This window comes from Panulirus ornatus, chromosome 34, assembly GCF_036320965.1.
Source record: "Panulirus ornatus isolate Po-2019 chromosome 34, ASM3632096v1, whole genome shotgun sequence".
Classification (NCBI taxonomy): domain Eukaryota; kingdom Metazoa; phylum Arthropoda; class Malacostraca; order Decapoda; family Palinuridae; genus Panulirus; species Panulirus ornatus.
In genome coordinates, this window is record NC_092257.1 from 564,641 (window position 1) to 583,171 (window position 18,531).

Here is an 18,531-nt window from a genome sequence, read left to right on the forward strand (position 1 = left end):
AGTCGTAGGCCATACTACAGAAGGAAACTAATCATTCGCGTCATTTGCGTACGTTTAGGAATATCGAATATTTTCAGAAAAATGATAGAATACATATAATCAGCATGATGCGTGGTAATACAGAATGTAAAACTTAAAACAAAACGAAACTAAGCACTTTATCAGTTGAGTAATACATACATTGGTAATACGAGACACTTGTCACTCATTTTTTCTTTAATGACAACATTGATTATGCTTGTGGCGCATTGCACAATGCGTCAAATAATGAGATAATTATTGGTATAAAATTTGTTATATTCCTAATTCCATATCATCATGAGCATTCATAGTAATGCGGAAATAATATTTTTTAATGCTAACGTGATTCCATAATTCATAAATGACCTTGCACGTGAAAATTAGTAATTTCATGCCCTGTTGGAGACCATTTTTTTCAAACATACTAAGTAAAATTTGTTCTAGTTTTATATAACATATGATTCAGTTCACAGAAAGATATATATGAATTAGTTCTGTTATAATAAATAAATTAGACACGTTATAGCTTTGGTGCAGAGATCGCGCATGCGCAGCTGTTCTTCTATTCTCTCTCAGTAACCATGGCAGCAAGCGGGGTAAGCATAACAACTAAGAAGATGTATCAGCTTTTATTACCGCCATCATTCCTCATCTGCTTACTTATTTGTTCGCTCGTTGATTGTAAGACATTTTTATGCATGTGTTGAAATGTAGATAGCATTTTCTCATAACTTTGGTCCGTAATCTTCGAAAATCCTAAAGCCGGTATGCTTTTGTGTCATGGTTCCAATTTGGAGTGAGGGTGTCGGGCACAGGCTGTCATGATATCTGCATCTGTCGGAGGATGGGGTAAGCCTCAGTCTGTTCGCGTATCTTTAACCTTATCATATTCATAATCTGTAAGAATGGCAGTGATGTAAAGCATGACGCACAGTCTCCACAGCTGTCACGAGGGGAAGTGAATTTCGTTTTTGCATTATGAGTGATCAAGGATATACCATAATTATGATATAACCACGACATAAATTGTTTACCTTCGTAACTACATTTGACAAATTACCTTCAGTGAACGTATTCAGATATATCAGAATAGGATACATACTCTGTCGTCAAAATACATTCTAAACATTTAGTTGATGGCTCAAGGTCAAGAATTAGTACAAAAATGTAATTGATACCTAATAATTTCATAATAACAAATATTTAGCTGAGCACAGTTACTCGCACAGTAATGAAGAATTACCAGTTTTAATTGTATGTAGGTGGGAGCAATTTGGCTCAGCTCCTCGTATATTGTTTGCAAGATGTTAACAAAAGCTTTACATATGCTTCACTAAACCTCCAACTATTGATTTGAATTATTTATACCCCGCAGCTTCTCTGTACCTCAAATCCCTGCTCTCCATACACAAAATGACATCCAGTATTACTTCATTTTAATGATGCCTTTGTAGATTTTTTTTTCATTGAAAGGTAGCATCTGCTTGAGAAAATTAATTTTAAGACTTAATTCAAGTAGAAGTCAAGAAAATTGTCATGTTTGTTGTAGGATCATGATCTCCATATGGAATGTAAATAGTGTGGAGGTATCTGTTGAGATGATAGAATATGATGAATGGAAAAGCATTTATTTGAGATCCTATCTTATGAATATCTAAGCTCGCCAACATATTTGCAAAACTTGGAGTCCTTTGTTTGATTCAAACATTTCAGAACTGTATAATGGCATTTATTTAAATGCATAAATAAGAAAGGAAAGTAGGTATTTATACAGCCTACTGGTAAGTTTTCTCATATTACTGTATATTTACTTTCTATTTTGACGCACAAACAGATTAATACTTTTTGGAACCCAAACTAGCACCAGGTGAACCATTTTTTGTCAGTTGTCCACAGAACTGTCATTTTTCTAATGCCCCCATACTATGTGAGGATTAAAAAGTAATTTTGGGATGTTTAAGTCTTCTCCCTCTAGTGTGTTTACCATTTGCTTGATCTGAACAGTTGTTATGCATGCAGTAGTTAAAGTGTGAGCTGTTGGTTTTAACTCTGTACCCCTATAGTTTCTCAGTTTCAGAGTCCTTCCCATTTTACATAAACTTAAGATGGAGTTAAAGGTGCTATATATACAGTCCCATGCTTTATAACCTTTACCCATTGTAAGAATTCATTGTTAGCAACTACCTTAAATTCTATCTTCTAGAAATCCTGCATCATTTTTTTAATACCCATATTTCAAAGAAACTATGTTTTTTCTTAAAAACACATTTAGCCAATGGTGATTGCTTGATTGCCAGTGAAAGTTGATTCCATGAAACTATACTGGTATTAATAATTAACTTACCATACTTTCAACTTTTGTTGTAACATGATAAATAACGTGCTTATATTCCATACCTGTTTAGATTGACGTATGCTTCCTGACATATATGCACTTGTCCATATTCATACTTGCTTGCCTTCATCTATTCCTGTTGCTACCCCACCCCACAGGAAACAGCATCGCTACCCCCTGCTTCAGCGAGGTTGCGCCCAGGAAAACGGACATAAAAGGCCACATTTGTTGACACTCAGTCTCTAGCTGTCAAGTGTAATGCACCGAAACCACTCCTCCCTATCCACATCCAGGCCCCACAGACCTTTCCATGGTTTACCCTAGATGCTTCACATGCCCTGGTTCAGTCCATTGACAGCACATCTACCCCGGTATATCACATCGTTCCAGCTCACTCTATCCCTTGGATGCCTGTCATCCTCGTGTTCAGGCCCTGATCGCTCAAAATCTTTTTCACTTCATCCTTCCGCCTCCAATTTGGTCTCCCACTTCTCCTTGTTCCTTACTTCTCTGACACATATATCCTCTTTGTTAATCTTTCCGCAATCATTCTCTCCATATGTTCAAACCATTTCAACACACCATTACTCAACCACACTCCTTTTATTTCCACACATCTCTCTTACCCTTTCATTACTTACTCGATCTAACATTTCATTTCCAACATCCACCCTCCTCTGTACAACCATATCTATAACCTATGCCTCGCAACCATATAACATTGTTGGAACTACTGTTCCTTCAAACATACCCATTTTTGCTCCGAGATAACATTTTCTTCTAGCACATTCTTCATCGCTCCCAGAATCTTCGCCCCCTCCCCCACCCTGTGACTCAACTTCCGCTTCCATAGTTCCATCCGCTGCAAAGTCCACTTCCAGATATCTAAATCATTTCACCTCCGATTTTTCTCTTTTCAAAGTTACATCACAGTTAACTTGTCCTTCAACCCTACTGAACCAAATAATCTTGATCTTATTCATATTTACTCTCAACTTTCTCCTTTCACACCCTTTTCCAAACTCAGTCACCAACTACTACAGTTTCTCACGAATCAGCCACTAGAACTGTATCATTGGCGAACAACTGACTTTCCAAACCCTCTCATCGGCAACTGACTGCACATTCACTGCTCTCTCAAAAACTTACATTTACCTCCTTAATCACCTCATCCATAAACATTAAACAAGAAACATCACACCCCTGCTGCAAACTAGCATTCACTGCAAACCAATCACTCTCCTCGCTTCCTACTTGTACACATGCCTTACGTCCATGGTAAAAAACTTTTCACTGCCTTTAGTAACTTTTCTCCCACACCATATACTCTTAAAACCTTCCACAAAGCAACTCTTATCAGCCATATCATATGCCTTCTCCAGATCCATTAATGCTACATGCAAATCCATCCATTTTTCTAAGTATTTCTTAAGTACACTCTTAAAGCCAACACCTGATCCACTCATCCTCTACCACTTCTGAACCCACACTGCTCTTCCCCAATCAGATACTCTGTACATACCTTCACCCTGGCAATTAGTACCCTTCCGTATAATTATCCAGGAATACTCAACAAACGTATGTCTCTGTAGTTTGAACACTCGCCTTAATACCTTTTGCTTTTGTACAGTGGCATTATGCATGCATTCTGTCAATCCTCAGGCACTTCACCATGGCCCATACATACATTGAATATCCTTACCAACCAATCAACAACATGGTTACCCCCCTTTTTTTTAGTAAATTCCACAGCAGTACCGTCCAAACCAGCTGCCTTGCAGGATTACTTCTTCGCAAAGCTTTCACTACCTCCTCTTTCTTAACTGAACCATGCTCCCTGTCCCCTTGCTTTGCACACCACCGTGACCAAAACACCCAATATCTGCTACTCTGTTATCAAACACATTCAACAAACCTTCAAAATACTCACCCCATCTCCTCCACTTCATCACTACCTATTATTATTTCCTCACTTACCCCTTCATGATGTTCCCATTTGTTCTCTTGTTGTATGCACGTTATTTATCTTCTAGAACATCTTTTTATTCTCCCTAAAATTTAATGATATTCTCTCATCCCAGCTCTCATTTGCACACTTTTTCAACCCTTGCACCTTTCTCTTGACCTCCTGCTGCCTTCTTTTACACATTCTTACTTCATCCCACCACTCGCTACCCTTTCTAAACTGTCCACATTCCACCTTTCTCATGCCACATGCATCTTTTGTACAAGCCATTACTGCTTCCCTAAATACATCCCATTCCTCACCCACTCCCCTCACTTTATTTATCATCTTTTGCCATTCTGCCCTCAATCCCTCCTGGTATTTCCTCATGCAAGTCTCTTTTCCAAGCTCAATTACTCTCCACTCTCTTCTCCCCAACATTCTTCTTTTTTTTTTTTTTTTTGAAAACCTCGACAAATCTTCACCTTTGCCTCCACAAGATAGTGATCAGACTTCCCCCCAGATGTTCCTCTCAGCACATTAACATCCAAAAGTCTCTTACACACCTGTCAGCTAACCACATAAATAATTCCCCTTCTCCATCTCTCCCACTCACATACGTATACTTATGTATATCTCTTTAAACCAGGAATTCCCAGTCACCTGTCTTTTCAGCACACATGCACAAGCTCTTCATTTCCATTTAAAACACTAAACACCCCCATGTACACCAGTTATACCCTTAACTGCCACATTACTCACCTTCGCACTTATATCACTCATCACTATAACCTGGTCTCATACATCATAGCTGCTAACGCACTCACTGAGCTGCTCTCAGAACACTTGTTTCTCATGATCTTTCTTCTCATGACCAGGTTCATAGGCACCATTAATCACCCATCTCTCTCCATCCACAGTCAGTTTTTTTACCCACATCAATGTAGACTTTACTTTCTTATGCTCTATCACATACTCCCTCATCTCCAGCTTTAGGAGTAGTTACTTCTTCCTTATCTCTTGTCCTTTCACCAGTTCCTGACTTTTATTCCCAAACCACTCTGCCCCTTTACCCTTGAGCATTGTCTCACTCAAGAGCCAGAACACCCTAATCTGAAACTTCTAGGAGGATGGGCACTCCACGCTCGACTCCTCCTGTTTCCCGTGTTAGAAATTTAGATTATGCTTTGTGTGTATATGATAAACAACTTTGTGATGTGTCCAGAATGTTTTAAGATATTTATGTAAATGTGAACCAGATGTCTGAAATCATTTCTGTTTAGATATTTGGTGTGATATAGTGAGGTATATGCATAATGAAATCTCATCTGAAAAAAAAAGGCACGTTCTCATGTAGAAAGAATCTTTGCCGCCATCCAAAGCACACAGTACAACTCACTTCAGTGTAGCGGATTAACACACACACATCAAAAAAAGTCACAAAGCATTTAGTCTTGTATTAAGTACATACATTTTCTGTTAATGGTTATTCTCATTCACTCTTCCTGTTGTAACTTTGCAATTGCTCGTAACCTATTGCTATTGAAATCCATACTAAATCCTTCGCAGTGCATTGAGATTAATTAGTTATGTTTCAGACGCTGTACACATATCCAGAAAACTTCAGGGCCTTCAAGGTTCTGATTGCAGCCCAGTACAGTGGGTCTAAGGTCACAGTAGATAGCAACTTTGTCTTTGGAGAGACCAACAAATCTGAGGCCTTTTTGAAAAAGTTCCCACTTGGCAAGGTAAGATTTTTTTTTTTTTCTTTTTCTGCATCTGGTATGGCCATTTTACTTATTTTTTGTATCACTTGCAGGGCAAGGTTTTCATAACTTCCAGGGAAGGTGCAAGAGGTGAAAAATAGGGCTAATGAGAGTTGGGGTGAGAGTTTCATGTGAGGTGGGCAAATGGGGAGGTGATATCTGGCAGTGATGAAGTGAGGAGATAGTGAATATTTTGAAGGTTTGTCGAATTTGTTTGATGACAGATTGGCAGATATAAGGTGTTTCGGTCGGGGTGTGCAAAATGAGAGGGTCAGGGAGAATGGCGTGGTGAACAGAGAAGAGGTAGTGAAAGCTTTGTGGAGGATGAAAGCTGGCAAAGCAGCAGGTTTGGATGGTATTGCAGTGGAATTTATAAAAAAGGGGGTGATTGTGTTGATTGGTTGGTTGGTAAGAATATTCAGTGTATGTATGTATCATAGTGAATTGCTGGAGGATTGACGGAATGCATGCATAGTGCCATTGTACAAAGGCAATACCCTCCCATATAACATCAAAGGAATACTCAACAAACTTATATGTCTGTAATTTGAACATCACCTTTATCTCCTTTGTCTTTGTACAATGGCACTGTGCATGCATTCCGCCAATCCTCAAGCACTTCACCATGAACCATACATTCATTGAATATCCATACCAACCAATCAACAACACAAAGTCACCCCCGTTTTTCATAAATTCCACAGCAATACCATCTTAACCCACTGCCTTGCCGGCTTTCACTACCTCTTCTGTTTACCTAACCATTCTCCCTGACCCTCTCACTTTGCACACCACCTTGACCAAAACACCCTATATCTGCCGCTCTATCATCAAACATACTCAACAAACCTTCAAAATATTCACCTTCTCACTTCACCATGACTTGTTACCACCCCATTATCCCCCTTGCAAATGGAAATGGCAAAGAGCTTGTAGATTTGTGTGCTGAATAAGGACTGGTGATTGGGAATACCTGGTTTAAGAAGAGAGAAATACATAGGTATACGTATGTAAGTAGGGGAGTTGACCGGAGAGCATTATTGGATTACGTGTTAATTGATAGGCGTGTGAGAGAGATACTTTTGGATGTTAATGTGCTGAGGGGGGCAGCTGGAGGGATGCCTTGTGGAGGCAAAGGTGAAAATTTGTAGAGGTTTTCCGAACTGGAGAGAATGTTGGGGTGAAAAGAGTGGTGAGAGTACATGAGCTTGGTATGGAGACGTGTGAGGAAGTGCCTGGAGAAATTGAGTGCAGAATGGCAAAAGGTGAGAACAAATGCCTTGTAACCTCCTTCCCAATCCCATTTGTTCTCACATTATTCACCTCCTTCCTAAACATTTTCATGTTCTAGAAGTTTGCAAATTCTCTTGTATCCCATCTATTTACATCTCTTTTTTTATGTAAATTTTGAATTAAGTGTTATTAATTTGCTTCTTGATAGGTGCCTGCTTTTGAGACCAGCGATGGCAAATTTATCTTCGAGAGCAATGCCATTTCCTGGGCTGTTGCAAATGAACAGCTTCGTGGAAAGTCTGCCATGGACCAAGCTCTTGTTGTGGCCTGGATGAACTTTGCTGGTAAGTTTATCAGTGTGAGAAGTAATTGATATTTGGGTTGTCAGTAAACCTTGAAGTTTCATGTTTCATAATCTCTTAAAAGTTTATGTATGCATGACACCATAAATATGTTTATCTAAATACTTATCTTTTTCAGTCTTTTACTTGTTCCTTTGTTAATTTATACTGAACGTCAAGCCATTTCAAGTGTAGATATATTATACTTTGAACTTCTGTAGAGATTGATTTTATTCATTTTGGGGAAGCTGTGTTGACTTTTCATTGTGATAATTCTGCAAAAAGATCCCACTGCTTGTGGAAAGGGAATTCAAAATCTGTAGGGCTTCAGGAATGCAGTGTTCAGCTGAGAATTAGTGGCACATATCCCTCTATTCCTATCATTTTCTACCCTTTACTTCCACTTCTCTTGCATATCTTCTCCATTTTCAATAAATTCTCCAGGATGAAATAGTTCCCGAGGACTGGTGACTTGCAGATGTGTCTCCTGTATACAAAGAGGGAAGTCATTAATTGTCTGGCAGGTACTGTCCTGTTAGTGTCACTTCAATTTTAAGTGCACTTCTGGAGTCGATTACTGGAGATGAAATTGAAGCCTACATGGAATAACCCAGACTGATCAGTAATACACAGCAGGGTTTCAGAAGGTAGCAGATCATGCCTTACAAACTTTGAATTTTATCATAAATTGTTTAATACCCACGACAAGACAAAAGCAATGGATGTTATATTTCTGGACTTCCAGAAAGCATTTGACAAAGTCCATCATGTTAAATTGGTGTGTAAAGTCCAGGCATTGGGAATTACTGGTAGCATAGGAATAAGAAACCTGGTTGGTTGATGGTGAATCATCACCATGCATGTTGTTAGTGATGCAGTGTGTTAGGAACTCAATACTTATCGAGCAAGGTCGCCAGTAACATATATGTTACAAAATACTATACTGATCCTTGTCTTTGCAAGAACGTTGGATTTGTTACTTTACACAACACAGGATAACACTATCTTAATTAGTCATAGGATTGAAATAAACACCAAAATCAGAATTACTTTCATTTACGTTAACATGAGTTTAACATTGAACATGAATTTAACATTGAACATAAGTTAACATTGAACATGAGTTAATGTTCCAGATAAGATTTCAAGCCAGGAGATATCTTTCCTTGAACATGAATTTAACATTATACATGATTCAAGATACAAAGTTGTTAGGCACTTCTATGACAAGTTACAGTACTCTATGACACTCGAAAGTACATGATTGAGGAGGTACAATATCGTAGAGTCTGTAGCGCGCACTTCACTCGGGTAACGGGCACCACTCGGGTAACGGGCACTACTCGGGTAACGGGCAGGGGAAAACCACTTACCTTGTTGGGGATGGAGAAGGAATCGAGGCTCAGCGGGTGTCAGAGGTTTTTATTACAAACAGGAACAACTTGCGTCCACCCTATTACCCTATGATGCCACCCTTGATTGGCTATGGGCCTAAGGCCCAGTTGTGATTGGAGGAGGGTGGCTCCCAAGTGCCACTCCTACTTGTCTGGAGGGCCACATGTCCGGCGGTGATTGGAGAAGGGGTTATCCGTGAAACAGCTGACTGGCTGAAGGATCCTGAGTTTGTGAAACATGGTGTTTAAGGCTCCACCTCCTCTTGTCGTGACAGCAACGCTGTACAGGGGCCGTAGGCTGACTCCATTTTGACCTGGTGCCTCGGATGAAAGTTCCCAGTGTCAAGGTGGACTGGATTGATGGCCCAACGTGGCCACCTGATCTCTCTTTTGGAGGTATAGGGGTCCAAGTGTTGTGGTTGGCTGGATTGATGTCCCGCCGTGGCCATCTGGTTCTCCTGAGCCGTGGGGATGCAGCAGGCCCAAAGGGGGTCCTGTTTCTCCCCTCGGTCGTCCTGTCCTAAAATAACACTTACAACATAACCACAAAGACACACACACACGTACATATGTAGACGAACATGTGGGCACACACACACATGTTCGTAACAAATGCATGACATTTTTGTGTTCATTCTACCTTATGACTTTCATATAAAGATTTCCTTCTGTCATGTAAATTGTGCAAGGTATTTTCTTAACTGTTTTCTGTCTGGCATTTGCTGGAGGGTGGGGAGAGAGGCTTTGCTATCCTTTACTACTACTGCTTTCTCTCTCTCTCTCTCTCTCTCTCTCTCTCTCTCTCTCTCTCTCTCTGTCCATCTTTCTACCTATCTATCAATAGTGTTAAGGCCAGACCACCTTGATTGGACTTTGTCTCTGTGTGGTATGTGCATCTGTGTAACGTGCTGTTTCTCAACAGCTGATTGAATCGGAATTTTTTTAACTCATTCAGTATGTGGTTTCTTTGGACATAAGCCTGTGCTGAAGTGCTTTTCACAGGTCCACATCTTCAGAATGGGTACGTTTCTAAGAGATTTATGTCTGTAGTTAGAGTTTTAATGTCTGAGAACTTGTTTTTCAAACCAAGAAGACCCAGTATGCACTTGTTTAGAGTTTTTACTTATTATTGTTGAAGGAGGACAGGTTTTGACAAGTATTAGCTCCTTTCAGACAATGAAATACTACCTGCATCTTGTACATGGGTCTTCCCATGCTTGGGCATCATGCAGTTCCACAAGGGTAATACAGAACGTGCTAAGGAGGATGTGAAGAAGGCTCTTAGCGCCCTCAATACTCACCTTTTGACCCGCACCTTCTTGGTTGGGGAACGCATTTCTCTGGCAGATATCACTGTGTGCTGCACACTACTGCACCTGTATCAGGCATGGAAATTTGTGATAACCATACATTTCAGTGAAAGAAATGAACATTATATTTGATACATAATGTCTTTTTGCATATAAAAAAAAAGAGAATATTTGATGAAGCAATGTTAATGAAGCTTTTAATTTCAGTATGTCTTGGAACCCTCTTTCCGCAAGCCCTTCCAGAATGTTAACCGTTGGTTCACAACCATTATTAACCAGCCACAAGTTAGGGCAGTCATTGGTGATTTCAAGCTTTGTGAGAAAATGGCCCAGTTTGACAACAAGAAATTTGCTGAGGTTCAGGGCAAGATTAAGCAGGGTGGTGGTGATAAGGTAAGGATAAAATAAGTTTTAGTTTGAACAGAAAAGATGTGTTGAACTGTAATATCAAGTAAGATCCACTCATTTTATTTTTTATTATGCTCAGTTGCTCATTTTATTTTTTATTATGCTCAGTTGTTGTCCCCCACATCAGCGAGGTAACGCAAGGAAACAGATGAAAGAATGGTCCGACACACCCACATATACATGCATATACATAAATGCCCACACATGCACTTGTACATACTTATGCATTTGAACGTATACATATATACACATGTACATATTCATACTTGCTGCCTTCCTCCATTCCTTTCGCCACCCCACCACACTTGAAACAGCACCCCACTCCCCCGCGCACGTGAGAGGTAGCGCTAGGGAAAGATGACAAAGGCCACATTCGTTCACACTCTAGTCTTTAGCTGTCATGTGTAATGGTTTCATTTTTTTTTTTTTTTTTTTTTCCCCGTCTCCCGCATTTGCGAGGTAGCGCAAGGAAACAGACGAAAGAAATGGCCCAACCCACCCCCATACACATGTATATACATACGTCTACACACGCAAATATACATACCTACACAGCTTTCCATGGTTCACCCCAGATGCTTCACATGCCCTGATTCAATCCACTGACAGCACGTCAACCCCGGTATACCACATCGATCCAATTCACTCTATTCCTTGCCCTCCTTTCACCCTCCTGCATGTTCAGGCCCCGATCACACAAAATTTTTTTCACTCCATCTTTCCACCTCCAATTTGGTCTCCCACTTCTCCTCGTTCCCTCCACCTCCGACACATATATCCTCTTGGTCAGTCTTTCCTCACTCATTCTTTCCATGTGCTCAAACCATTTCAAAACACCCTCTTCTGCTCTCTCAACCATGCTCTTTTTATTTCCACACATCTCTCTTACCCATACATTACTTACTCGATCAAACCACCTCACACCACACATTGTCCTCAAACATCTCATTTCCAGCACATCCATCCTCCTGTGCACAACTCTATCCATAGCCCACGCCTCGCAACCATACAACATTGTTGGAACCACTATTCCTTCAAACATACCCATTTTTGCTTTCCGAGATAATGTTCTCGACTTCCACACATTCTTCAAGGCTCCCAGGATTTTCGCCCCCTCCCCCACTCGACTTCCACACATTCTTCAAGGCTCCCAGGATTTTCGCCCCCTCCCCCACCCTATGATCTACTTCCGCTTCCATGGTGCCATCCGCTGCCAGATCCACTCCCAGATATCTAAAACACTTAACTTCCTCCAGTTTTTCTCCAGTTTTTCATGTGCACATATAATTTGGCATATGTGTGCATACAACCAACCTATCCTTAAGAGTTGTTTAGCTATCCGACATATATACAGAATGTGGCTGTTGCTTAATGAATACACTATTTTGGTGTACACCCAGAACATCAGTGAATGTTCCTCTCATTTCAGAATTCCTTATGCTAGCAACTACAATTTGAAGGTCATTGTATATTTTAATGTATTTATTTTATCTATTATACTTTGTTGCTGTCTCCTGTGTTAGCAAGGTAGTGCAAGGAAACACGAAAGAATGGCCCAACCCACCCACATATACATGTATACACATACATGCCCACACACGTATATACATACCTATACATTTCTACGTATTCATACATACACATACACAAGCATATACATATATACACATGTACATATTCATACTTGCTGCCTTTGTCAATCCCGTTGCCACCTTGCCCCACATGAAGTTTTAATGTTTATTTATATTTATTATACTTTGTCGCTGTCTCCGGCATTAGCGAGGTAGCGCAAGGAAACTGATAAAAGAATGGCCCAACCCCCCTACATACACATGTATATACATACACGTCCACACGCACCTATGCATACCTATACATCTCAACGTATACATACATATACACACACAGACATATACATATATACACATATACATAATTCATACTGTCTGCCCTTATTCATTTCCTGTTGCCACAGCGCCACACATGAAATGACAACCTCCTCCCCCCGCATGTGCGCAAAGTAGCGCTAGGAAAAGACAACAAAGGCCACATTCCTTCACACTCAGTCTCTAGCTGTCATCTCTAGCATCGAAATTATAACTCCCTTTCCACATCCAGGCCCCACAAAACTTTCCATGGTTTACCCCAGACGCTTCACATGCCCTGGTACAGTCCATTGACAGCACGTTGACCCCAGTATACCACATCATTCCAATTCACTTTATTCCTTGCACGCTTTTCACCCTCCTGCATGTTCAGGCCGCAGTTACTCAAAATCTTTTTCACTCCATCTTTCCACCTCCAATTTGGTCTCCCACTTCTTGTTCCCTCCACCGCTGATATATATATCCTCTTTGTCAATCTTTCCTCACTCATTCTCTCCATGTGACCAAACCATTTCAAAAGACCCTCTTCTGCTTTCTCAACCACACTCTTTTTATTACCACACATCTGTCTTACCCTTTCATTACTTACTTGATCAAACCACCTCACACCACATATTGTCCTCAAACATCTCATTTCCAGCACACCCACCCTCCTCCGCACAACTCTATCCATAGCCCACACCTCGCAACCATACAACATTGTTGGAACCACTATTCCTTCAAACATAATCATTTTTGCTTTCCGAGATAATGTTCTAAACTTCCACACATTCTTCAACGCTTCCAGAATTTTTGCCCCCTCCCCCACCCAATGATTCACTTCCGCTTCCATGGTTCCATCCACTGCCAAATCCACTCCCAGGTATCTAAAACACTTCACTTCCTCCAGTTTTTCTCGATTCAAACTCACCTCCCAATTGACTTGACCCTCAACCCTACTGTACCTAATACCTTGCTCCTATTCACATTTACTCTCAACTTTCTTCTTTCACACACTTTACCAAACTCATTCACCAGCCTCTGCAGTATCTCACATGAATCAGCCACCAGCGCTATATCATCAGCGAACAACAACTGACTCACTTTCCAAGCTCTCTCATCCACAACAGACTGCATACTTGCCCCTCTTTCCAAAACTCTCTTTCAGTCACCTCCCTAACAACCCCATCCATAAACAAATTAAACAGCCATGGAGACATCACACACCCCTGCTGCAAACCTACATTCACTGAGAACTAATCGCTTTCCTCTCTTCCTACACGTACACATGCCTTACATCCTCGATAAAAACTTTTCACTGCTTCTAACAACATGCCTCCCACACCATATATTCTTAATACCTTCCACAGAGCATCTCTATCAACTCTCATATCCCTTCTCCAGATCCATAAATGCTACATACAAATCCATTTGCTTTTCTACGTATTTCTCACATACATTCTTCAAAGCAAACACCTGATCCACACATCCCTCTACCACTTCTGAAACCACACTGCTCTTCCCCAATCTGATGCTCCATACATTCCTTCACCCTCTCAATCATTACCCTCCCATATAATTTCCCAGGAATACTCAACAAACTTGTACCTCTGTAATTTGAGCACTCAACTTTGTCCCCTTTGCCTTTGTATAATGGCACTAAGCAAGCATTCCACCAATTCTCAGGCACCTCACCATGAATCATACATACGTTAAATAACCTTACCAAATAAATAACCTTACCAACCAGTTAACAATACAGTCACCCCCTTTTTTAGTAAATTCCACTGCAATACCATCCAAACCTGCTGCCTTGCTAGCTTTCATCTTCTGCAAAGCTTTTACTATCTCTTCTCTGTTTACCAAATCATTTTCCCTAACCCTCTCACTTTGCACACCACCTCGACCAAAACACGCTATATCTCCAACTCTATCATCAAACACATTCAACAAACCTTCAAAATACTCACTCCATCTCCTTCTCAAATCACCACTACTTGTTATCACCTCCCCATTAGCTCCTTTCACTGAAGTTCCCATTTGTTCCCTTGTCTTATTCACTTTTTTTACCTCCTTCCAAAACATATTTTTATTCTCCCTAAAATTTAATGATACTCTCTCACCCCAACTCTCATTTGCCCTCTTTTTCACCTCTTGCACCTTTTTCTTGACCTCCTCCCTCTTTCTTTTATACATCTCCCACTCATTTGCATTATTTCCCTGCAAAAATCATCCAAATGCCTCTCTTCTCTTTCACTAATAATCTTACTTCTTCACCCCACCACTCACTACCCTTTCTAATCTGCCCACCTCCCACGCTTCTTATGCCACAAGCATCTTTTGTGCAAGCCTTTACTGCTTCCCTGAATACATCCCATTCCTCCCCCACTCCCCTTACTTCCTTTGTTCTCACCTTTTTCCTTTCCGTACTCAGTCTCCTGGTACTTCCTCACACAAGTCTCCTTTCCAAGTTCACTTACTCTCTTTACCCCAACATTCTCTCTTCCTTTCTGAAAACCACTACAAATCTTCAGACATCCCTCCAGTTGCACCTCTCAGCACATTATCATCCAAAAGTCTCTCACGTGCCTATCAATTAACACGTAATCCGATAACGCTCTCTGGCCATCTCTCCTTACATACGTATACTTATGTATATCTCTCTTTTTAAACCTGGTATTCCCAATCACCAGTCCTTTTTCAGCACATAAATCTACAAGCTCTTCACCATTTCCATTTACAACACTGAACACCCCATGTATACCAATTATTCCCTCAACTGCCACATTACTCACCTTTGCATTCAAATCACCCATCACTATAACCCAGTTTTGTGCATCAAAACCACTAACACACTCATTCATCTGCTCCCAAAACACTTGCCTCTCATGATCTTTCTTCTCATGCCCAGGTGCATATGCACCAATGATCACCCATCTCTCTCCATCAACTTTCAGTTTTACCCATATCAATCTAGTTTACTTTCTTACACTCTATCACATACTCCCACCACTCCTGTTTCTGGAGTAGTGCTACTCCTTCCCTTGCTCTTGTCCTCTCACTAACCCTTGACTTCACTCCCAAGACATTCCCAAACCACTCTTCCCCTTTACCCCTGAGTTTCGTTTCACTCAGAGCCAAAACATCCAGGTTCCTTACCTCAAACATACTACCTATCTCCTTTTTTTTCATCTTGGTTACATACACACACATTTAGACACCCCAATCTGAGCCCTTGAGGAGGATGAGCACTCCCCACGTGACTCCTTCTTCTGTTTCCCCTTTTCTAAAGTTAAAATACAAGGAGGGGAGGGTTTCTAGGCCCCGCTCCCGTCCCCTTTGTATTTTACTCTGCAGATTGGCTCATAATTCTGCTACCATCTTAGTTCCTTTCCCCTGGACCTTCTCTTGGAACTTTTTTGTGCTTTAGATACAGTGATCAAATGTGAGAAACACATTCAAGTTTTAGCCTTGTGTATTCTTGAACAGCCTTCTGAATTATTTCCTGATCCATGAATTTTAATGGTTTATAATATTTGCTAGCACACAGCTTGTCTCCTTTGCAGTTTTCTAAAGTATGTCTGTGGTGACAGGTTAGGGACAATATCTGCTCCCAAATCATCTTCTCACACATCCAGCAGCATGTTTCATGCCAGATAGTAATCATACTGATATTATCTTTCACTCTGACCTGTCCTCATGACAGATTTACTTGGATTGAACTACATCAGTCATGTATCAGATAAACTTTGGAATTTGTCATGATTCTCTTGTGGGGTGATAGTCTTCCTTTTTCACTCATGACCTTTACATCATCTGCAAATAGTCTCAGGTAAGAGTCCATACTGTCTACCAAATCATCCACATAAGAGGAGTAATTTCCCTAGATCAGAGCCCTGCGGTATTCTGCTGGTGGCCTAAGCCAAATTTGAGAAGCCTCCTTTAAAAAAAAAAAAGTTCTATCTCTATATCTCTTCTGTTTCCCATTTAGAAAGTTAAAGTACAAGGAGGGGAGGGTTTCTAGCCCCCCGCATTTAGAAAGTTAAAGTACAAGGAGGGGAGGGTTTCTAGCCCCCCGCTCCCGTCCCCTTTAGTCGCCTTCTACGACACATGAGGAATGCACGGGAGGTATTCTTTCTTATGGATGGGGTTGTTAGAGAGGTGAATGCAAGAGTTTTGGAAAGAGGGGCAAGTATGCAGTCTGTTGTGAATGAGAGAGCTTGGGAAGTGAGTCACTTGTTGTTCGCTAATGATACAGTGCTGGTGGCTGATTCGGGTGAGAAACTGCAGAAGCTGGTGACTGAGTTTGGTAAAGTGTGTGAAAGAAGAAAACTGAGAGTAAATGTGAATAAGAGCAAGGTTAACCATTAGGTACAGTAGGGTTGAAGGACAAGTCAGTTGGGAGGTAAGTTTGAATGGAGAAAAATGGAAGTGAAGTGTTTTAGATATCTGGGAGTGGATTTGGCAGCGGATGGAACCATGGAAGCGGAAGTGAATCACAGTGTGGGGGAGGGGGCGAAAGTTCTGGGAGCATTGAAGAATGTGTGAAAGTCGAGAATGTTATCTTGGAAAACAAAAATGGGCATGTTTGAAGGAATAGTGGTTCCAACAATGTTATATGGTTGCGAGGCATGGGCTATAGAGTTGTGGGGAAGAGAAAGGATGTGCTGGAAATGAGATGTTTGAGGACAATATGTGGTGTGAGGTGGTTTGATCGAGTAAGTAATGAAAGGTTAAGAGAGATGTGTGGTAATAAAAGAGTGTGGTTAAGAGAGCAGAAGAGGGTGTTTTGAAATGGTTTGGTTACATGGAGAGAATGAGCGAGGAAAAATTGACAAAGAGGATGTATGTGTTAGAGGTGGAGGGAATGAGGAGAAGTGGGAGACCAAATTGGAGGTGGAAGGATGGAGTTAAAAAAGATTGAGTGATCGGGGCCTGAACATGCAGGAGGATGAAAGGCGTGCAAGGAATAGAGTGAATTGGAACAATGTGGTATACCGGGGACAACGTGCTGTCAATGGATTGAACCAGGGCATGTGAAGCGTCTGGGGTAAACCATGGAAAGTTTTGTGGGGCCTGGATGTGGAAAGGGAGTTGTAATTTCGATGCTAGAGATGACAGCTAGAGACTGAGTGTGAAGGAATGTGGCCTTTGTTGTCTTTTCCTAGCGCTACTTTGCGCACATGCGGGGGGAGGAGGTTGTCATTTCATGTGTGGCGCTGTGGCAACGGGAAATGAATAAGGGCAGACAGTATGAATTATGTACATGTGTATATATGTATATGTCTGTGTGTGTACATATATGTATACATTGAAATGTATAGGTATGTATATTTGCGTGTGTGGACGTGTATGTATATACATGTGTATGTGGGTGGGTTGGGCCATTTTTTCGTCTGTTTCCGTGCACTACCTCGCTGACGTGGGAGACAGCGACAGAGTATAATAAATGAATAAATATCTATATGTGAAGCGTCTGGGGTAGACCATGGAAAGTTTTTTGGGGCCTGGATGTGGAAAGGGAGCTGTGGTTTTGGTGCATCATTATGTGACTGCTAGAGACTGAGTGTGAACGAATGTGGCCTTTGTTGTCTCTTCCTAGCACTACCTTGCACACATGAGGGGGAAGGGGGTTGTTATTTCATGTGTGGCGATGGGAATGAATAAAGGCAGACTGAATTATGTTCATGTGTATATATGTATATGCCTGTGTGTATGTATATATATATATATATATATATATATATATATATATATATATATATATATATATATATATTTTTTTTTTTTTTTTTTTTTTATACTTTGTCGCCGTCTCACGCGTTTGCGAGGTAGCGCAAGGAAACAGACGAAAGAAATGGCCCAACCCCCCCCCCCCCCCCATACACATGTACATACACACGTCCACACACG

General features: G+C 40.9%; 1 protein-coding gene across 1 annotated transcript in view; it reads left to right on the forward strand.

The window, feature by feature from the left end:
- The first annotated feature begins 468 nt into the window (after positions 1 to 468).
- The window catches only part of eEF1gamma (elongation factor 1-gamma), a 68,296-nt gene continuing 50,233 nt past the window's right edge, over positions 469 to 18,531 (forward strand). The window contains exons 1-5 of the mRNA XM_071682129.1: positions 469 to 617; positions 5,900 to 6,049; positions 7,509 to 7,644; positions 10,209 to 10,420; positions 10,553 to 10,738. Of these exons, the coding sequence (XP_071538230.1) occupies positions 603 to 617; positions 5,900 to 6,049; positions 7,509 to 7,644; positions 10,209 to 10,420; positions 10,553 to 10,738 (699 nt within the window). The 5' untranslated portion in view covers positions 469 to 602. The remainder of the gene's footprint in view (positions 618 to 5,899; positions 6,050 to 7,508; positions 7,645 to 10,208; positions 10,421 to 10,552; positions 10,739 to 18,531) is intronic.